Source organism: Suncus etruscus, chromosome 3 (assembly GCF_024139225.1).
Source record: "Suncus etruscus isolate mSunEtr1 chromosome 3, mSunEtr1.pri.cur, whole genome shotgun sequence".
In the NCBI taxonomy this organism is placed as follows: Eukaryota; Metazoa; Chordata; class Mammalia; order Eulipotyphla; family Soricidae; genus Suncus; species Suncus etruscus.
In genome coordinates this window covers 141,871,156-141,894,049 of record NC_064850.1, presented here as the reverse complement: position 1 = coordinate 141,894,049, position 22,894 = coordinate 141,871,156, and the positions used below count along the sequence as shown (strand labels likewise).

The following is a 22,894-nucleotide window of genomic DNA, read 5'->3' as shown; positions in this document are numbered from 1 at the left end:
TGAATTCCCATAATGGAATGATGGAACAGTAAAATTCAATTAGTGTTTTTATTTCAGTTATAAATAAATGATGGTTCACAGATGCTTCATCTGTTTGTGCTTCCTTCTCTGACACTCTCCTGACTCAGTGGGTCTTTGACCGTACCCTCTGCCCTTTCCTCAGGATGTCACCCATTCTCCCATGAAGGTCTGTCTGAGAAATATATTTGGTCTCCTGAAATAGTGGTGATGGGGGTATTAAAAGATAAACAATACACATGTACATTAGAATCCCCTCACAAACATCTCTTTCCTCTGTTTTGTTTTTGAGGCTATACTAAGTACTTCTCAAGGCTTACTCCTAGTTCTGTGCTCAGAGTTCACTCCTATTGGGATGTTGGGGGAACTATGTAATTCTGGGAATTGAACCTTAGTTGACTTGTGTGCAAGGCAAGAAGAGCCTTAATCCTTGCACTCTCTCTTTAGTTCCATTCCTTTCTCTTGATATTGGCTTCTCAAAGCTAATGGATGTTTCTGCTATGTGAGGAGATAGTACTTTCTGGCCTGTATGTACCATGCAGATGTTGTCACTCAGGGCTCAGCATCATTCCCATTGATAATTTTCTTTTTGTTGCTTTGTGAAAGTTTGACTTTTAATTTTAAGTTCAAATTCAATTCAATTTCAATTTTATACTGTTAATTTATTTACCCATTTTTACCATCTCCCTATTCTTTCTATTTCTTTAAACAAAATGAGGTGGAGATGAATTCCTATAATGGAATGATGGAATAATAAAATTCAATCAGTGTTTTTATTTCAGTCATAAATTTGCTGCCACTTAGAATAAACTGTCAGAATGTAATCTACCTGTATGCTTGTCTGAGGGCTGAAAGATTTGTCACTTTGATATAGAAATCTTTCTTATTTTATGGTATTAAATGCTATTTTTGAGTCATTTTGAGATGCATATGGTACAGTTAGGTAGCACACATATAAGCTTGTCAGCTGGCTCTGGCTGTGTTTGAAATTTTGTTTGGGTAGATTGTCATAGAGGAGTTTAGTATCGGGCAGAATGATGATGTACTTAGGCTATTAGAAGAGTAATAGTCAAAGGCCAGCTTTTATTCAATGGTTTTCTTTCTAATACAGATTTGAAGGCCCAGGGATGTGTCTCAGTGGTAGAGCTACAATTCTTTGCATGTGTGAGGCCTGGAGTTCAATCTCTGGTTTCATCCCCCATATCACAGGGTATGGTCCCTGGCACCATCCCCAGAAACACCACCCACCACCACAACAATAACAGAAGTTGATGCATTTTCCATAGAACAAATATACCTTTTAATTACCAAACCTCATTAACTATTGTACCAGTTCATGCCCAGATAATGATATGTGTGTTGATAGCTGCGAGTGTGGGGTTGTTTACAGATACACAGGACTCATCCTCCACATTCCTATCATGACTCACAGCACCTCCTCCAGGCATTCTTTCAAAAGACCCCTTCCCACCCACATTGCACCTCTCTTTAGCCATTCTTCCTCCTCTTGTTATGAATTATTGCCTATTTTGGAGAACGATCACAACTTCATAAAGCATGTTTTTGCTCAACGTATCAATGGACTCAAATAAATAGATTCTCATTTTACTATCTGAAGATACTCCTTTACTGCAAACTGGCCTGTGGTAAGGGCATAGAAAAGCTGTATAGTATGCTGCAGGGAAACTTGGTCAGCTTTCTTTAGAAATAGTGTCTCAGATGTGCGCATGATGTCATTGCAAGATGTACAGCAGGTGCTTAGCCAATCTCTGGGATTCCTTTCATTGAGGTTTAGCTACTGAAATCTGATGTCCTTAGGAAAAGTAACACCCTGACTATTAACTTGACCCAAGGTTTACATAGAAGAAAGCAGTGCTGGCCATGCATTCCTGAATGAACAAATGATATGCATTAGGGTCTGACTTGCATTTCTCAGATTAATCTGTACTGAATGTTTTTGTTTTATTTTGTTTTGGGGTCACACTCGGCAGCTCTCGGGGGTTACCCCTGGATCTGAGCTCAGAAATCACTCCTGGCAGTCTCAGGGGACCATATGGAATGCTGGGGATCAAATCCGGGCCTGTCCCAGGTGGGCAGCATGCAAGGCAAACACTTTACCGCTGTGTTATCACTCAGACCTGAATCTATTCAAGTGAGCCTTCTCATTTGGAAGGTTATGGGTGTGCTCCTAGATTTTGCACGTTTAGTATCTTTCCTGGAAAGTCTGAGGCTATTGATGGGATGGGGGGGGGGGGGCTCAGTGATCTGGAGTCTGAGAGGAAAGTGGCTCATCAACAGCTGCATTCAGAACTCAGAGCTAAAGCAAAGCCTGAGGCTAAAGCAGATGGCTAAGGAGAAGTAGCAATGTTGGATCAAGAAGATGAGATTCAGAGAAGAGGGCAAAAGCCCACTAAGGGGCTTGCAAGTGACAGTAGTGCTTTAGTAGACTCTCAAACCCAGAGAGTGAAGCCGGGCCTCCTGACATCCAGATTATTCCTGTTCCTCCTGCTTTTGGCTTCCCACAGCCTGGGACATGGGGCTAGAAAGCCAAAGGCCCCCATGTTGACATTTTTCTCTGAGCTTTGCATATTATATGGCTAGGTTTTACTGTCCACTTGTTGAGGGTCTTCTAAGTGTAAGTTGCTCTGCATCATCCTAGCTTTTAGGTTTCTACTTATTCCTCTTATGGGATATAGGATCAGAGTCTGCCCTCAATAGGTACCTGGGTAAAAAAGAAATCAGTGAATTTTACCATAACCCAACCAGCTTTTTCAATAGACACAGATTTGGTTCTAATCACGTGTGACTCTTTAAGTATCAGCATATTTTTAGTTGTAGATAAACCTTTGATTTAGTTCTTTTGAACAATGGAGAAAAAAAAAAGGATTTATTTTTATACCTTCTTCCAAAGAAACTTAGACTTTGATTGGACAGTGGTGATGGAGTATCTCCCAGGGGCCATCCTCATTTCTTTATGCTTCCTCTTCCAGAGGTTTTAAGAAGTGACAATTCCTGGGCTTAGTTTGTGGAAAGCACTTACTTGCCAGCTTGAAAAGAAGCCTTGAGAAAGTAAAAATCAAAATTCACAAAGTCATAAAGGAACAAGGCAAGGCAAGTCATCTGAATGATTATTTTTCAGGCTCCAAACATTTTCCTAAATTTGGGTGGATTTATTGCCTTGAGACGATTAGCTGAGTTGACATGGAAATAGTACTGTCTCCTTGCAAGTGAGGCAGTTAATGTGCAGACTACTCTTAGCTAGTAGGAATAAGTTAAAAAAAAAAAAAAGAGAGAAGTTGCAATGACTGGCTTCTATAAGAAAAAAAAGTTATTCATTTAAGGTTGCCTATGCACCCTTGATTTTTGTTTCTCACCAGCCTTGTCAGCTTCCTTCCTGCTACTGGCCTGGACCTCAGAGAAGGAGCACATGGTCATATCTAGGGATATCTTGGGAATATTGCCAAGTCACCAAAACAGTGGTAGTATGTATTTGGTGATGGCTAAAGACTGATGGTTCATGTAGCTTTATAGCGCTCTGTCTCCTTAGGAAGCAGTTGTTTTATCTATAGGCCCTATTCAAATGATAAGAGCATATAATCAACAGTGTCCCACTTTTGCTTCATTGTTTTGTGAACCATACCGTGTAGTATTTAGGGTTTATTTCTGGATCTGTGCTCAAGCATCACTCTTGGCAGGACTCAAGGGACCGTATGTGGTACAGGGTATCAAACTGCCTTCTTTCCTCTCACTCACCCTTCCCTCACCTGCTCCAGGGCAGGAATTTTACTTCATTCACTCTCTCTCCTCTTTTTTCTTTTATGACACTGTGGTTTGCACTTCTGTTAATAAAAGGGTGACAGGACTGTCCCTTTCATAGTAGATACTTCTCTAATCTAACTGCACACTCTGCTCTTTGTGGCAAGCTTCCTATCATGGACTGGTCCTCCTAATCCTCATCTCGATTGTCTGAACATCATGTATACATTGTCTTTTATTTTCCTTTTTTTGTTTTTTTCGGCCACACCTGGTGACTCTCCGGGGTTACTCCAGGCTATGGGCTCAGAAATCGCTCCTGGCTTGGGGGCCATATGGGACGCTGGGGATCCGTATGGTGGTCCATCCTAGGTCAGCTGCATGTAAGGCAAACACCTTACCAGTGCATCACTGCTCGGCCCCTTGAGTGAGATTATTCTATGTTTATCTCTCTCCCTCTGACTCATTTTACTGAGCATAATAATCCCCATGTCCATCCATGCATAAGCAAATTTCATGACTTCATTTATCTTAACTGCTGCATAGTATTCCTTTGTGTAGATGTACTACAGTTTCTTTAGCTACTTATCTGATTGCTGGGCACCAGGGTTGCTTTCAGATTCTGGCTATTGTAAATAGTGTTATGATAAATTAAAGGGTTCAGAGGATATTTTTGTATTGTGTTTTTTTGTTCCTAGGATGTGATATGCCTAGGAGTGATATTGCTGGATCATAAGAAAGCTCAATTTACAGATATTTTGGGAAATATCCATATTGTTTTCTAGAAAGCCTAAACTAGGCATTTCCACCAGCAGTGAATGAGATTCTATCCACATTGGCTCCTGGCTTTATTTTCATTTTTATTCTAGACCCACAGTATCCCGTTCTTTATCATTAGTGACTATTCTAGTGTCTTTCCTGCTTAGCCTGAAGCAGGCTGTGCCCTATTGATGCACCCATGGCCCTGGACAAAGCCATGTGGGCCCTGTTCTCCAAGCATTGATGTTTGCCATCCCTACTCCAGTATAAGCTTGTGGCCACATGGCAGAGGCACCATCTGTCTCTGTTTCCTGCTTCTGCCTTCAGGGACATGTGGCTGCTTTCCCACCTTTCACCCACTCTAATACCCTGTCTGTGTTTACCATTGACAGCCTGCATCTCCAATGTAACTTCAGACTCAGCAGATATAATGATGCTATTTTGCCACTGTGGCTGTAACTCCTTTGTCTGAAGCTTACTTGGTTCTGAGCCAGAGCCAGGCAGAGGGATGCATTTCTTATTAGGTTCTCAAAATAACTCCAACATTAAGTACCCTTAGGATTCTTTTTCTAGGCAAGATTATAGTCTGATTTTGCTTGTTTGGGTTTGTTAATTGTTTCTAATAGGGGCCATATTTAGTCGTCCATCTTCTGGAGTCACTGGGGCTTACACCTGGGAGAAAGGGCCAGTCAACACTGAGGGTTGAACTTAGGACCTTACACTTGAAAGGTGCATTTCGTACCACTCAAGCTCTCTCCCTATCTCTCTATGGAGAAGTTGCTTATCCTGGTGAGGGTTTCATCACAGGACCTCTGTCCCTTCGGTAAGTTTCTGAAATGGTCCATGGTCAGTCACAAGTGACCATCCAAGGAACAAAGTTACTTTCATCCTCAGTACACTCTTTCAAAAATATTATTCTTCCTTTCTTCCTTCCTTCCTTCCTCCCTCCCTCCCTCCCTCCATCCCTCCCTTCCTCCCTCCATACCTCCCTTCCTCCCTCCCTCCCTTCCTTCCTCCCTCCCTCCCTCCCTTCCTCCCTCCCTCCCTTCCTCCCTCCTTCCCTCCTTCCTTCTTTCTTCCCTCCCTCCCTCCCTCCCTCCCTCTCTCCCTCCCTTCCTTCCTTCCTTGCTTCCTTTCTCCCTCCCTCCCTCCCTCCCTTCCTTCCTTCCTTTCTTTCTCTCTCCCTCCCTCCCTCCCTCCCTTCCTTGCTTCCTTCCTTCCTTGCTTCCTTCCTTTTCTCCTTCCCTCTCTCCCTCCTTTCCTCCCTTCTAGTCCTTCCTTCCTTTTTCCTTCCTTCTCCTTCCTTCAGTCCTTCCTTTTTCCTTCCTTCTCCTTCCTTCAGTCCTTCCTTTTTTCTTCTTTCCTTTCTTTTCTTTTTCTTTCTTCCCAACATCATTTTTCACAATACTTTGGATGAGTGTGCTATTTATTTCAGTATGAAGCCAATTTTGGATGTGACATTTGCTTAGTATTTTGCAATTTCTCACATCATACTTACGAATTTTGTTTCCACATTTCACCTTCTACGAGGATATAGGAAAGATTAGGACACAAATATGTGACAATATGTGCAGTAGGAATGTAAAACAAATCTTTATTACAAACCATGATCAATGCTTTAAAAGATGGATATTAACATGGTTAGGAAGATTACTTTACCATTTATATAAAAATAGCTTTTATTATCACTTTATGTTATCCTAAGGCCTCGGAAATACAAATAAGATGTTAGTCCCAGACTTGAGAGTTCTGTGGCTTCGGGAAAGCAGGGATTTGGATCTCTTATAGCTGTTAGCACTGAATCCCCAACCTAAGGTACCAGAAAGAACCTGTTGACATTAGCCTGTCTCTGTGTTTCCCAATGGAACTTTCTTCTGAACTCAGTGGCAACTACATATATTAAAATATTTTTGATTTAGTTTCCTTGGAATAGTTTTTCACCAAAGTGACACTTAATGTGTGCCATATTTATCCAAGTCTCATCCACATTCCACTAAAAGTAGCTCCATCCTTAACTACATGGTTGATCTTTCTACCCAGCTTATTTACCCTCTCTCCAACCCCCCCCCCCCCTTTCTTTTCTGGAAGTCACTACTTTTTTTTTTTTCCAATTCATAGGTTTATTTTTACATTATTTAGGTTTTTTTCTGAGTTTGTTTTTGCCTTCACTTTTTTTTGTTTATGTACAGCACATAAATGAAATAATGTTTCCTTTCTTCATATGACCTGTTTTTAAACACAATTCCCTGTTGCTGAAATGATAGAATTTTATCTTTAAAAATTCCACACCCAGCTTCATGATCTGGAATTATACTGATGGCACTTTGCAGTGCAGGAGTTCAAATCTAGTCTTCTGCATACAAAGCATGTGCTCAGCCTGTCAAGGATTTCCCAGCCTCATCTCTGCTTTCTATGCAACTGAGTAGTATTTCATCGACAATGTAACTTTTTTTTTAATTTTTTATTTTGAATTAGGAGAACAAAAGATGCAAAGAAAGAGGACAAGGTAAAGTTACAGTGGAAGGACAATCAGCCATAACATAATTCTCAGAAGAAGTCCCCTTGCTGATATCTTAACTTTGAACTTTCAGCCAAAGAACGTTAAGATAAATAAAACAGAATCCATGTACAATTACTTTGTCCCTCAAGTCCCCAGATTGTAGCACATTATAATATTTCTTAACAGCACACAAGGCAATATAAAGCCATAAAACTTATGTAACTCCTTAAACATTAGAGGCATAGTATTTTTTACATTTCCATGTACATGCATATTAGCTTAAGTTAACCTCAAATTTTAAGTGGGTACATTTAACCTCAAATTTTAAGTGGGTGCATTTTAAGGATTAGAGTCAAAGGAGCACAGTAAAAACGGTGTTAGAGTGGCAATTGTTGTTTGCATAGGCCCACCAAAATATGAGAGGCATGGAAAGGAATAACCTTGGCCTAAATACAAAGAAATCCTACCCCTGAAGTTTCCTGGCATAAGAACAACTCTAGGCTTCAGGCAAGTTATCGTCCAATCCAAGACATTGTCTGTAGTGCCAACACACTTTTCATACAGTCTCTGTTGTTGGTATCATGTTTCTGTATTAAAGATCTTGGAATCTGCATATCCTACATTGAAGTCATGATGTGGAGCATCTTCTTCTCGATTCACCTCACCACGAAAGGGCAATGGAGGAAGCCCTGTCCTGTAAGCAGGTCGTTGTTGTTAAGTCTTCTCAGTGTTAAAGGAAGTCTCTTTTGAGCAGGTCGATGTCAGAGCAGTGGTAGGGTCTTCCGTGGTAGAGGATTGCTTCCAGGTGATGTTATAGACAAACCTCACCACTAAGGGGCAATACAGCAAGCCCTGTCCAGTAAGCAGGACATTGTTCTTGTTAAGTCTTCTCAGTGTTAAGAGAAGTCTCTTTTGAGTAGATCGATGTCAGAGCAGCTGTAGGGTCTTCCCTGGTAGAGGAATGCCTCCAGGTGATGTTATATACAACCTTGGATGTTTTGTAGATGTCTTCTCTAGATCAGGGGTGAATGGAGAATGCCCATTCTTCTGAGGCCTGCACCAGGTCTTTATGTCAATGTTCAGGGTGTAAGGTCTCATTACACTACAAGATTTGTGTGTTCCCATCTCTATTAGATAAGAACTTATTGGTATGTATAGTATTTTCCCAATTTAGTGTGCCTAAGCAAACAAGAAATAAAGCCACGTGGTGCTATCAGATATATGGGGGCGTAAGAACATTTCCAACAATACCCATGACTTGGTTCAAACATAAGCATAAAACTGAGGGATTCTTTCACACCAAATTTCATATTGAGCAGTTCACAAAGAGAAGATAAAAAACATGGGGGGGATCATCACTGTATAAGAAAATATTTAGCAAAAGTTATAGCCATCAAAGAAAACACCCATAAAATGATGAAGAGACATAAGTGTCCTTTTTATGCCATTTAAAATAGTTGGGTGGGTGTTAACTCCAGGGCATCACTCTGATCTGTGACTTAGGACTCTACAGTACTTATGTTAGAAAGGGTAAATGAGGAGTAATGATGATAGGAGTTAAGGAAGTTAAAGAGAAATATGATCTTATGAAGGAGTTTGCAAAAGGGCAGAGTACAAACTGGACATTCTGCATATATAAAAACATAATTCAATGATAGTTGAATCGCTCCCGCGCGATTTTGAAAATATAGACTGGACAGAGATTACCAGTGACTTCAAGTTTGGCGGGAGCCTGCCAAACCCCCTCCTGCTAGACTCCTGGCTCCCAAGAAGGAGAGATCCTTCAAGAAGCTGGGAGGCTATTAGTTCAGGGCCCCACCCAAACCCTCCCTAAGGAGCTGAATGGATAATGGGGGAAGGCCTAGTGTACCTTCGAGCTCCACCAAGGGGCCCAACTCACCGGTTTGCCCAGGCATGTGGCCAGGAAAGCCCTGGAGATCTGGAGCAAGGTGGTAGAGGGGTGCTGGGGTTACCCAGGTCCCGCACCCCCACTAGGCCTGGTTAGGAAGGCCTCCGGCATGGCGGGAGCCTGCCAAACCCCCTCCTGCTAGACTCCCGGCTCCCAAGAAGGAGAGATCCTTTAAGAAGCTGGGAGGCCAGAAGTTCAGGGCCCCACCCAAACCCTACCTAAGGAGCTAAATGGATAATGGGGGAAGGCCTAGGGTACCTTCGAGCTCCACCAAGGGGACCAACTCACCGGCTTGCCCAGGCATGTGGCCCGGGGAAGCCCTGGAGATCTGGAGCAAGGTGGTAGAAGGGTGCTGGGGTTACCCAAGTCCCGCACCCCCACTAGGCCTGGTTAGGACAATGTAACTTTAATATCTATCTATCCATCTTTTGATTCGTAGTACTTATTGAGCATCTACTCCATGCAATGTGGGAAGGCTCTGAAATGGATTGATGCTAAGCTGAAAGAATTATAATTCTGAGACTGCAGCATGATGAACCTTTGGGAGAGAAATAAGGACCAGATAGTGCTAAATTATCATTCTAACTCACCTTGAAGGCTTTGAAGCCATACCTCAGATTCTAACCTTTATATTATTATCTGTTCCTTTAAAGTTGTATTAAATACTCCTAGGGATATACCCTAGGAACACAAAAATCTAATACAAAAATCTCTTCCTCAGACCTATATTCATCAAAGCACTTTTTACAATAGCCAGACTCTGGATGGAAAAAAACAAGATGCCCTTCAACAGATGAATGGCTAAAGAAACTGTGGTACCAAAAGGTGATGAGTGCAGTTAGATATATAATTACATTGAGAACCATCATAACAATGTGAATGAATGAGGGAAGTGGAAAGCTTGTCTAGAGTACAGGCGAGGGTGGGGTGGGGAGGAGGGAGATTTGGGACATTGGTGATAGGAATGTTGCACTGGTGAAGGGGGGTGTTCTTTACATGACTAAAACCCAACTATAATCATGTTTGTAATCAAGGTGTTTAAATAAAGATATTAAAAAAAGAAAAACAAAGAATTGATAGACCAATCTACAGACAAGCATCTCTGGAAAGACACTATTTTGGGGGAATCAACATATAAAATAATACAGACTCTAACATTTAAGTCCTTTAAAAATTTACATCTTGGGGCTGGAGAGATAGCATGAAGGTAAGGTGTTTGCCTTGCATGCAGAAGGATGTTGGTTCGAATCCCAGCATCCCATATGGTCCCCCAAGACTTCCAGGAGCTATTTCTGAGCATAGAGCCAGGAGTAGCCCCTGAGCACTGCTGGTATGACCCCAAACCCAAACCTCCCCCCCCCCAAAAAGAAAAGAAAATAATTTACATCTTTTAAGAATGTTATACTACTGAAGGTACAAACTCTTTGTGTTTTTTTAATGTAAAACAACATTAAAAAAAACAACAACAAAAGAAACAGGTATCTATACACAATGGAATACTATGCAGCCGTCAGAAGAGATGAAGTCATGAAATTTTTCTATACATGGAATCTATTATGCTGAGTGAAATAAGTCAGAGGGAGAGAGATAGACACAGAATAGTTTCACTCATCTATGTGTTTTAAGAAAAATTAAAGACATTGAAATAATTCCCAAAGATGAGGGCCAGAAGGATTGGCTCAAGATATGAAGCTCACCACAAAGAGTGGTGAGTGCAATTAGAGAAATAACTACACTGAGAACTAACATAACAATGTCAGTGAGTGAGGGATGTAGAAAGCCTGTCTGGAATACAGGCGGGGGGTGGAGGAGGGAAGAGATGGGGGCATTGGTGATGAGAAGGTTGCACGGTGAAGGTGGGTGTTCTTGTTATGACTGAAACCGAACTACAATTATGTTTGCAATCACGGTCTTTAAATAAAGAAATTATTTAATAAAAATATAAAGTAGTATTAAACAGCCAGCCCATATCTCTAATTGGTCATCATGTTTAGCATCTTCTGAAAACATATGAAGAGAAATCTATACTTCTTGGTCTTTTTTGGTCAGTTTTCCTCTCTATCTTTTCCTCCCAACTTGTCTTTGCTTTTCTGCTTCTGGTGATTCGTAGCCTGATATTTTCTAATTTCATAAAGGACCTTCTTTAAATGATCACCTTGTGTTTCTGAGTGCCTTGATAACATGTTGAGCTTTTAAAGAACAAATTATTAAGAGTTTGATAGCGGCTAGAGCAATAGTACAGTAGGTAGGGCACTTGCCTTGCATACTACCAACCAGAGTTTGATACCTGGAAATCTATGTGATTCCCCCAAGCACCGCCAGGAGTGCTTCCTGAATGCAGGGTGAAGAGTAAGCCCTGAGCACTGCTGGGTGTAGCCCCCGAAACAAAACAAAAGGCACATATATTTACATTACATCAAACCAAAGAAAATAAATCTGTACATAAGTGCTAGTCTAATATGTGCACGCAAAGCTGGGAATTCACTTTGGAAAGGATTTCCTCTGCCTCTTGGCCACATTATGAATCACAGGTCTCAGAGAAGTTGGGCTACAGAGCTGGGCAATCAGATTCAATCAGATATAAGTTACCCATTGATGCTGGGGAGCAAGAAAACAGAGGGTGCTGATGGGACAATGTACTCGGTGGGAACAAACAGCCTGCAAATGGCAGGGCACACCAGTGTGTATTGAAGAAACTCAGAAACAAGTTCCTAAAATAAAAATGGGGGGAGGGGGAATTTTCATGAAATGCCCTGTTTGGTGGGCACTGGAAGAAGAGTTGTTGTTGCAGCGGGCATGCTAAGTCAGGCAGGGTGGGGTGCAGCACCCACAGCAAACAGAGGGCCACCTTGTTGCCTCCTTCCTACCTGCAAATAGACTGGGGATTTCACACTGCTGGTTTGCTTACAATGATCTCGGAGCAGGATGAAATGAGAACAAAAGGAGTCCCCTTCTGAGTCAAGGAGGTTTAGGATCGTATTAGGATTTTCAGTAGCAGAAAGTGCCATATAGGAAAAGCAGAGCATTCAAATAACCCCAAGATGTATCATAACGTAGCACTCCTCCCTGGGGCTCCTTAAAATGAAATCTTGGTATTTTTATAAATAATGATGCTTGGCACTTCTCCAACAGTTGTTTTCCGCAGGATGGAACAGGTCAAATATTAAGTACCTGTTAGACTTTGTAGCATGGCTAATGATCAGGAAGCAGAAGATGCTTCAACTCAGGGTTTTAATAGCTGCAGGATCAGTCTGTTAACTTCTACAGTCACACATTTCTCATCTGCAAAGTCAATGCGAACCCACTCTTTGTTGTGAGACATAAATGTGAGACTGTTTCTGGAATGGCTAGCATGATACCTGAAATACAGTAAACAGAAATTCATACAATATTAAATAGATAAGTTTGGGAGAGTATGAAGATTGTAGGATTTTGACAAAGAAGTTCTGACTATGTTGGATGTTCCTTTATCCAAATATATTTCATTTTTCATTTATCTTTTGTATCTAATGCATTCTTACCTTATTATGGTCTGAGAGAGAGGTGCAGTTTAATGTAAAGGTATTTGTTCTGATTTTAAAAAGTAAGAGAGTTTTTAAATTTCTTGAGCATTCCTTTACTATATAATAATCGCATGTATTATTTGGAAATGTATTTATCTCACCTTCAGATAACACTGTGTGGCTTTCAGAGCACCTCATAATTACTAATTAGTATTTCTTCATGAGGCTGGATCAATTTTTTTCCAAGTATGGGTACACTGTCTGGAAGTTTTGATGTGAGACAAAGGAGGTGGGGTTTTGTTTATAGTTTTTCATATGTAAGAATGAGTGTTTGGGATAGAATTTTGGGTTTCTCAGGAGTTTGCATGAAACTCTTCTTTCTGAAGAAAGGTCCAGGACTTCTTAGAGCAAAAAAGGTCTCTGTGACTAAAACCAATGATTCTTATAACATGGTGGAGAGTATTGGATTCCTTGATATTTTTTAGGAGGTCCTTATGCTTTGAATTTCCTCTTTTTTCCATTACAGATTTATATGAGATCAGAATTTCTCCAGCTGCTTCAGTGAAAACAGCACTATCACAATTATTACAGTGGATTGAATACAAAAAGACACAGGAGTACAGCTGCCTTTTATTAAGGCAGACATTTAAAGATTCTTATTTTTTTGTATGAAACTTGATTTAAACAGTTATTCGCAAAGTTGTTCACAATACAGTTGTTTTGGGTATTCGATGTTCCAGCGCCAGTCCCACCCCTAATGTGACCTTCCCTTCACTTGTTTTCACCCACCTCCACCAAGCCTATTCCCTTAGCAGGCACAAAATAATTAACTTTATATTGCTTGTTACAACATAGATCTCATGATGGTGTTGCTAAAGTTATTGAGGATTTTTAGGTGCTAGTAGAGCCTACTGTATTATTGTTTTCACTTATTGAGATTAGTGGGATTCTGTGCAGCTTTCCTATTTTATTTTCTAAGTTCCAACTGGGCTGTGAGCTTTGTGAACTTTGAAGGTGTCATGCAGCCACATATGTGGCTTTATGCTTCAGGAGCTGGCGAGCTGGGAAGATAAACTGCTGGCATCTTTCCAAGACCAGTTATGAAGCTGGGCTTTTTCTCTAGCAGTGGTGGGAGCTGGATGTTGTGGGTGGAGCACTGGGCCTATGGCAGTGTGGGGATTTGGTCTGGAATTTGGCCCTCCCCTATGAAGGCACCTTAGATTTGGGCCCAGTGGTGGGTGGACCCACTTTGAATAGCTCAGCTGCTTGGCATCGTAGAGAAATTCTTAGACGGGGCTAATGTGTTTGGGGTGGTATGACTCTAGACTTAAAGCAATAATTTTTTTCTTTAATTAAATAACCATGTTTTACAAAGTTACCAATAGTTATTTTTTGACCTATAATGTCATAGCACTACCCAGTGTCAATTTTTTTCCATCAGAGTCCTCAATTTCACCCCACCACCTTTCTCCAGCTTATTACCTTGACAGGCATATTTTTTGGGTGTACATCCAAAAGTTCTCAGGTTTTACTCCCACCTCTGCACTCAGGGATCACTCCTGATATGCTCGGGGCCATTTAGGGTGTTTGGGATTGAACCTAGGTCATCTGCTTTTAAGGCTAGCAACATACCCAACTGACTATTACTCTGGCCTAACATACTTTTTAAAGGTCAGCGAAAGCCTCTGATCCCTGATTCCTCATTATTTCCCTTCCTCATATTCTTCCTCCCTTCCTTGATCTCTTTCCTTCTCTATCCTTCTCCCTATATGCTGGATCTAGGCACCCCCTTTACTACATTGCATTCCCTCTTCCAGTTATGCTATGTAAACCAAAATTACCATCTTACTAAAATTCCCCCTATATATTCTCTTTGTGTAAGTGTCACTCTTGTAATGTTTAGAGGTTGCACATTTATTGTGGTGCCAAGAGTCACAAAATAGCAGTGCTGCCATAATTGCACTTGGCATGAGGGACAGTGCTTGAGATCATACTCAAAACCTTATGCTCCACCACACAGCCACTAGCTTGGGTCAGCCTCACTACTAATATTATATTTGGGAAAGTGAAGTATTTTTCATAAAATATATATGTTTTTCAGAAATGAGATTATGGTTTGTGGGGTGGGAGTTATAGCCATACATACCTAGGAGTGCTTAGGAGTTTTTCCTGGCTTTGAATTCAGGGATCAGTTCTGGCAATGCTTGAAGGGACTGGTATTGGCCTGGGAATTGAAATGGGGTCTTGTGCAAGGTAGGTGCTTTAATCCCTTTATTACCTCTTAGCCTAACTCTTTCATTCCTTTAATATTTTTGCCACCCCCAGCAGTACTTGGAAGACCATGCAAATCAAATCTAGGCCTCCTACATGCAAAACATGAAATTAGTTCATTGAGCTCTTTCTCCAGTTGATTATTTTGGTTTTAAATGAGATAATCTGAAAGGCTGCAACCACGTGGAGATGTCTTCTGGGGCAGTTAGAAATAATGTTCAAATCCTGGAGGAGCTCTTGATAGAAGTGAGAGCTAAAAGATAAGTAGCTCTCTCATAGGGATGGTTGAAATTATAAAGTGACAAGGTGGGTTTAATTTGTATTGGAATGCAATTGACATATAATATTGTATTGACCTAAGTTATACAACATGATAATTTTATGTTGTATATATTGAGAAATTATTTTTGCCACAATAAATTGAATTAACAACCATTGTCAGATATTTAATTATTGAATTATTGTTTCTTGTATTATTTGTTTTGCTTTTTACAGTTAATAGGTACTTTTTATTTTTTAAATAATATATATATTATATCCCTTCTCCCCCACCCCCTGCCTGTATATGAGACATTCTACTTTTCTCACTCATTAATATTGTCATGATAGTTGTTAGTGTAATTATTTCTCTGACTGAACTCACCACGCTTTGTGGTAAGCTTCATATCATGGGCTGGTCCTTCTAGCCCTCGTCTCTATTGTCTATGGGTGTTATTACAATAATATTTTTGATTTATATATTATATATATTATAAATATATATATGTGGAACATATATATGGAACATTTTTTCATGTGCCTTTTGGTCATTTGTATTTCTTCTTTGAAAAACTGTCTGTTTATTTCTTCTCCCCATTTTTTGATAGGGTTATATGGTTTTTGTCTTAAGTTCTGTCAGTACCTTATATACCTTATATATTATCTCTTTATCTGATGGATATTGGGTAAATAGTTTCTCTCTTCTGTGCATGGCTTTGTATCCTAAGCACTTTGAGATTCAGAAGATTCTCAGCTTAATATAGTCTCATTTGTTATCTCTGTTTCCACTTATTTGGAGAGTGCTGTTTCCTCCCTAAAGATGCCTTTAGTCTCAAAGTCATGGAATGTTTTGCCTACATTTTCTTTTATATACCTATGGTTCCAGGTCTAATATTGAAGTCTTTAGTCCATTTGGATTTGACCTTTGTGCATGTGAGATGGAGGTCTGAATTTGCTTTTTTGCATGTGGCTGACCAATTGTCCCAGCACCACTTGTTGAAGAGGCTTCCTTGCTCCATTTTTCATTTCTTGCCCCTTTATCAACTATTAATTATCTGGGGGAACATATGCTGAATACTTAAGTATATTCCATTGATCCGAGGGTCTTTATTCTAATACCATGCTGTTTTAATGACTATTGCTTTGTAATACAAATTAAAGTTTGGGAAAGAGATGCCTTCCTTCTTCTTTTCCCTGAGGGTTGCTTTAGCTATTCTTGGACCTATTTTGTTCCAAATAAATTTCAGGAGTTTTTAATCCACTTCTTTGAAGAATGTCATGAGTATTCTTAGAGGGATTACATTAAATATGTACAATGCTTTGAGTATTGCCATTTTAATGATGTTAAAAGCTCCCAATCCATGAACAGGGTATGTGTATCCATTTCCTTGGGCTTTCTTTTATTTCTGGAAGAAGTGAGTGTTTTGTAGTTTTCTTTGTATAGGTTCTTCGCCTCTTTAGTTAAATTGACTCCAAGGTATTTGAATTTGTGTGGCACTAATGTGAATGGGATTGCTTTTGAATGCCCATTTCTTCTCTATCATTATTTGTGTATAAAAAGGTCATTCAATTTTTCTCGTTAATTTTGCAGCCTGCCTGCCACTTTGCTTTTAGAACCTTTCTGGTAGCATTTTTAGGGTTTTCTAAATACACTATCATGTCATCTGCTAACAGTGAGAGCTTGACTTCTTCCTTTTTTATCAGGATACCCTTGATATCTTCTTCTTCCTTAGTTGCTATGGCAAGTACTTCCAGTACTATGTTAAATAGGAATGGTGAGAGGGAGCAGTATTGTCTTGTACTAGATTTTAGAGGAAAGGCTTTTAGTTTATCTCCATTGAGTAAAATATTTGCCATGGGCTGTGTGTGGTAAATGGCCTTGACTATTTTGAGAAAAGTTTCTTCCGTTCCCATCCTGTTGACAGTTTTTTTTTTTTTTTAAATCATGAATGGGTGCTGGAATTTATCAAATGCTTTCATTGCATCTATTGATATGATCTTATGATTTTTATTTTCCCGTTTGTTGATATGGTTTACTGCGTTGGTTGGTTTGCATTAGTTAAACCCTCCTAGAATCCCTGGAATGAACCCTATCTGGTTATGGTGTATGATCTTCTTGATGAGGAGTTTGTTCCTATTTGCCAGGATTTTGTTGAACTTTGCATCTGTGTTAATGAGGGATATTGGTCTGTAGTTTTCTTTTCTGCAGCATCTCTGTCTGCTTTTGGTATCATGGTAATATTTGCTTCATAAAAACTATTTAGGAGTGTTTCTGTTTCTTCCATTTTTTGAAAGAGTCTGTAAAGAATTGGTATTAGTTCCTCTCGAAAGGTTTGAAATAATTTGTTAGTGAATCCATTTGGGCTTGGGCTTTTGTTTTTGGGAAGACTTTTGATTACCATTTCAATTTCCTCAGTAGTGATAGGTCTGTTTATATATGATAGGTCATCGTGATTCAACAGTGAAAGGCTGTGAAGGCATTACAGGGTTCAAACATGTATTCATTTCTTCCAGGTTCTCATGTTTTGTGGCATAGAGTTTCTCAAAGTAGTCTATGATTACCCTTTGAAAATCTATATTATCTGTGGTGATCTCCTTTTTTCATTTCTAATCTAGTTTATTAAGTTTTGCTCTTTTCCTTTCTTTGTGAGTTCGGATTGTTCTTCGGATTTCCACTTCATTGATCTCTGCATTAAGCTTTGTTATTTCCTTCTGCCTACCTATTTTGGGCTCATTTTATTGATCATTTTCTAATTTTATAAGCAATGTGTCATTAAGTTATTTATGTAGGTCTCTTCTTCCTTTCCTATATATATTTGCAAAGCTAAAAGTTTTTAAATAATTTTTATTTAAATAATTTTAAATAATAAATTTTAAATAAAGCTATAAATTATCGTCTTCATACCCACTTTTGCTGTGTCCCACAAATTCTGATAATTTGTGTCTTCATTTACATTTGTTTCCAGGAATCCTTGGATTTTCTCTTTGATTTAATCTCTGACTCACTGGTTTTCTAGTAGTGAGCTGTTTAATTTCCAGGTGTTAAAGTTTTTTTTCTGTGTCCTTTTGTATTTCACTTCTAATTTCAGTACATTGTGATCTGAGAAAGTAGTCTGTAAAATTTCTACCCTCTTGATTTTATGGAGGTATGTTTTATGGGCCAGTATGTGGTCTCTCCTGGAGAACGATCCATGTGCACTGGAGAAGAATGTGTATTTAGTTTTCTGGGGGTTGGGTGCCATATATATGTGTGTGTATGTATGTATGTGTGTGTGTGTGTGTGTGTGTGTGTGTGTGTGTGTGTGTGTACACACCTACTAGGCCACTTTCTTCCATTTTTCCTTTCAGAGATTGTATATTCTCATTGGGTTTCAGTCTGATTGACGTATCAAGAGATGAGAGTCTTGAGGTCTCCCACTATTATTGTGTTGCTATAGATGTCTTCTTTCAGATTTGTAAACAATTGTTTTAATTATTTTGCGGTCCTTCTGGTTGCATATATGTTTAGGAGTGAGATTCTTTCTATTTTTAATACTCCTTGATTATTAAAATGTCCATCATTGTCCCTTATAACTTTACTATGTCTAAAGTTTGTGGAATATGGTATTAATTTGGCCATTCCAGCTTTTCTAAGGGAGTTATTTGCTTGGATGATTGTCCTCCAATCATTGATTTTGAGTCTACATTTGTTTTGACTATTCAGATGTGTTTCTTCTAGGCAGATGAGTGTTGGATTTAGCTTTTTAATCCATTTTGCCAGTCTGTGTCTTAATTGGTGAATTTAGTGCATTGACTTTAAGAGAGATAATTTTCCTAGGATTATTGTCATCTTTGTGTAGAAGTTTGGTGTGTCTATTGGACTGTCTTGTCTTGAAGTAGACCTTTCAGTTTTTCTTTTAAGGCTGGTTTTGCATCTGTAAAGTTTCTAAGCTGTTTTTTATTCGTGAAGCTATGTATACTTCCTCCAAATCTGAAAGTGAGTCTGGCTGGATGCAGTGTTCTGGGCAAAGCATTCATTTTGTTAATTTTTTTTCACTATCCTCCAACACTGCCTTCTGGCCTTGAGGGTTTCTTGTGACAAGCCTGCTGTATATCTTAAGGATGTTCTTTTGAATACTATTTCTCTTTTTGATCTTGCTGCTTTCAGTATTCTATCACTATCTGTGGGATTAATCATTGTGTCTAAGATGTGTCTTGAAGACTTTCCTTCGGGTCTCTTTTAGCTGGCACTCTTCAGGCATGCAAGATTTGGTTGCATGCAGTCTCTGGCTCTGGAAGTTTCTCTGCAATGATGTCCTTGACTGTTGATTCTTCCTGGGGATTTTCATCCATGGTTTATGGGACTCCAATGACTCATATCGTGTTTCTGTTGAGTTTATCAAAGACTGTTTACATTTCATCTGTTTATGTTCTTCGAGTGTTTTTTTCATTATCTGATCATTTGTTTGAAGGGTTTTTTTCCAATGTCTTCTGCTGTATGGTATTTCTTTTTCTTTCTTTTTTTTTTTTTTTGTTTTTTCGGGCCACACCCTTTTGATGCTCAGGGGTTATTCCTGGCTACATGCTCAGAAATTGCCCCTGGCTTGGGGTGACCATATGGGACGCTGGGGGATCGAACCGTGGTCCTTTCCTTGGCTAGCACTTGAAGGCAGACACCTTACCTCTAGCGCCACCTCGCCGGCCCTGTATGGTATTTCAATGCATCTCATCTTCCAGCATATGGATTCTGTCCTCAGACACTGTTATTCTGTTAGAGAGTCTTTCCAGTGAAGTTTTCAATTTGCCTACCAAGTATTTTAGTCAGTTTGGAGTTTTCTGATTTCTATATTCATATTCTTTTGAATCTTATTTGTAGTTTGTTTGTTTGGTTTGGTTTTTGGGTCACACCCGGCAGCACTCAGGGGTTACTCCTGTCTTTATGCTCAGAAATTGCTCCTGGCAGGCTCAGGGGACCATATGGGATGCTGGGATTCGAACCACTGACCTTCTGCATGAAAGGCAAATGCTTTACCTCCATGCTATCTCTCCAGCCCCTTATTTGTAGTTTGATCAGCTCGCTCCATGCTTTTTTTTTTCTTTGAAGATCCTCCATATATCTTCTCTAAACTCCTTATCTGAGAGGCTAAATAGGTGGTTGGCAGTTTTCAGATCATCAGAGCTGTCACCTTCATTCTGGCCTGCAATGTTTCCCCATTGTCATGCTTGTAGAGTAGTGTTTTCTACATGTTGTGCTGGGGTTCATTGGTTAGAAAATGTACATGGCCATGAAGTCCAGTGGCTGCGCTCCTCTGCTTCTCCTTTCGTGGGTGGATTCTGCCTACCTCACTGACATGCCCTCAGAAGTTATGGCTGGGGTGTTTCTGGCTGCCTCATGGAGCAGAGCAGGGACCATAATACAGGCTGTTTAAAATGTCTCCCATGTGCCAAAGCACATGGTAAGAATTAGGCTCCACTTTTCCTGTGCACAGACAGCCTACCTTGCTTACATGGCCTCAGGAGATGTTATGGCTGTGGTGGTTTAAAATCTTATTTTCTTATGATGAGCACTTTTATGTCTATATTTTCTTAGTAACTTTGAAATATACAAGATAGCACTGTTAGATATTATCACTTTTCAGTGTCATTAACTATAATATCTTGTACACAAGCAACCTAAACCTCTATCTGTTTTTCCTTTTTAGCTCTTCCATGTGGCATATATTTTAATCAAATTTGCAAATTCTCCTCGTCCTGGTCTTTGGGTCTTAGAACGATCTGTTGACTTTGGAAGCACCTACTCACCTTGGCAATATTTTGCCCGTAAGTAATTTTACTTACCTTATCTTAAAGGGCTGTCAAGATTGGTAACTGATCAAGTCTATGCATTTGTTTAAGAACTGAGTCTCTTGAGCCAGACACAGCACAGCAGTAGGATGTCTGCCATGCATCCACCCAACCCAGGACAGATCTGGGTTTGATTCCCAGCATCCCATATGGTCCCTTGAGCCTGCCAGGAGCGATTTCTGAGCGCAGAGCCAGGAGTATCCCCTGAATGCCACTGGTGTGTGGCTACTGGTGTGTTTTGGGTATGACCCCAAAACAAAACAAAACAACAATAACAACAGCAACAACAACAACAACAAAAAAAAACAGAGCCTCTCTGTGGCTTAGTTAGGGACTTTACCACTTAAAGTTTTTATGTTCCCCTTATAACATCCCCATTTCTCAAGTTCATGTGATCATTCCAAGGTACCATATGTAGAATTGAGGTTGAGGCTTCTCTGAGGATAACAGATCTTCTCTTTTGGGATGGGGATGGGGAAGCAGTTGGTTTCAGACCTTAACTTCAGACCCCCTTCTTTAATAAAGTCTTAGGAGCTAAGTTCCACCTTTCTGAAGCCTGCCTTGTATATTACATACTTGTATATTACATACTTCACTAAAAAGAAATATCATGGTGAGTGAACTGTCAGATGCATTTGCTTACTGGGTTTTCCTCAATATCTCTGAGGGTAAACTTGCCAATGAAGGGTGATAATTTGGAGCTACATCCCAAATGTTACTGCTGAAATCAAGGGCCCTGAAATGGTTTGGTAATTTCTTTCATGAATGAAAAACTTCTAAGTTTCTTCATTTGTTTATTTGTTTGCTTGTTGTGGGCCACATTTTGCAATGCTCAGTGTTTACTCCTGGCTCTACACTCAAGAGTTACTCCTGGTAATGCTCAGGAGACCATATGGGATGCTGAGGATTAAAGCCAGGTTGGACACATGGAAGGCAAGGAACCTACCTGCTGTACTATCTCTCTGGTCCCGTCACTCTAAGACTTTTGTCTAAAATTTTAAAGGTGACTATCTGTTCTTTCCTTTGTGTATATTTTTAAAGAAAACAAGATATCTTAAGAGATATATAACAATATGATGATATTTCAATATATAATTGTAAAATTATTTCTTTCCAGATTCTAGATTAGACTGTCTGGAACAATTTGGGAAACAGGCAAATATGGCCATCAACAGAGATGATGATGTACTTTGTACTACTGAATATTCACGAATTGTCCCTTTAGAAAATGGTGAGGTAAGTCTTTTTTTAGGGTTGTGAGAAATAAGACTCAGAAATAAGCATGAAGTGTCATGAAGATGCTTAGCTCAGCACCACACTGGTGAGTGACAGTAGGGCATAGAAAAAGTGGCTAATTTTTGTTTTGTTTTGTTTTGGGGACTCACCCCAAAACTGACTGTCAGTTTTGGGAACCATATGGATGTGAAGGATCAGGCCTGAGTCAGCTGCCTGCTAGGTAAATGCCTTCCTCACTGTGCTATTGCTCTGGCCCCAAGAAAGTGGCTATTTCTATGCTCAGTGCCCAGACCCATGGGTGCTAAGAATGGTTTGTAGATTCACATTCTCAGGAAGGAGGGATAAGAGGTCATAAATATATAACATTTTCCATAATTGTTTACTTTCAAGAAGATCTAATGGTTTAAGATGGAAACCAGTCCGTGTAACCAACTAGAAAGGAACCAACTAGAAAGGAAGATTAACAAAATAAGTTGAGTTAAAAATTCTGTTTGAGGGTCTTAAACCCTTGCCAGAAAGTCAGGTGTTGGGATTGCAGACTTGCAATCTCCTTTCTGGCAGTCTATATAGAAAGCACAGTATAGTGATGGATGTGAAGACTATTCTTTCTGCTTCACCTATTCATCATTCCCTGCCGTAGTCAGGAGATGTGGGGAAGGTGGTAGCAGGAACCCCTAGTCTCTTTGGGTGGGTGGACAAAGCCTACTGGGAAAAATGAGCTGTTGATCTCTAGGGCTTGCTTTGATTCTTTAGTTCTTAAGAAATCAATCATCCAGGAGGGTAGGGAAAGAGGGGTGGGGAACATTAAAGAATAATTCATGGAAATAGTGAGACTCTAGCGCTTACAAAATAGATGTCTATAAA

General features: G+C 39.8%; 1 protein-coding gene across 1 annotated transcript in view; it reads left to right on the top strand.

The window, feature by feature from the left end:
- LAMA3 (laminin subunit alpha 3) overlaps nucleotides 1-22,894 on the top strand; it is a 241,196-nt gene that overhangs the window by 39,564 nt on the left and 178,738 nt on the right. Inside the window, exons 4-5 of the mRNA XM_049770908.1 lie at nucleotides 20,653-20,770; nucleotides 21,912-22,030. Of these exons, the coding sequence (XP_049626865.1) occupies nucleotides 20,653-20,770; nucleotides 21,912-22,030 (237 nt within the window). The remainder of the gene's footprint in view (nucleotides 1-20,652; nucleotides 20,771-21,911; nucleotides 22,031-22,894) is intronic.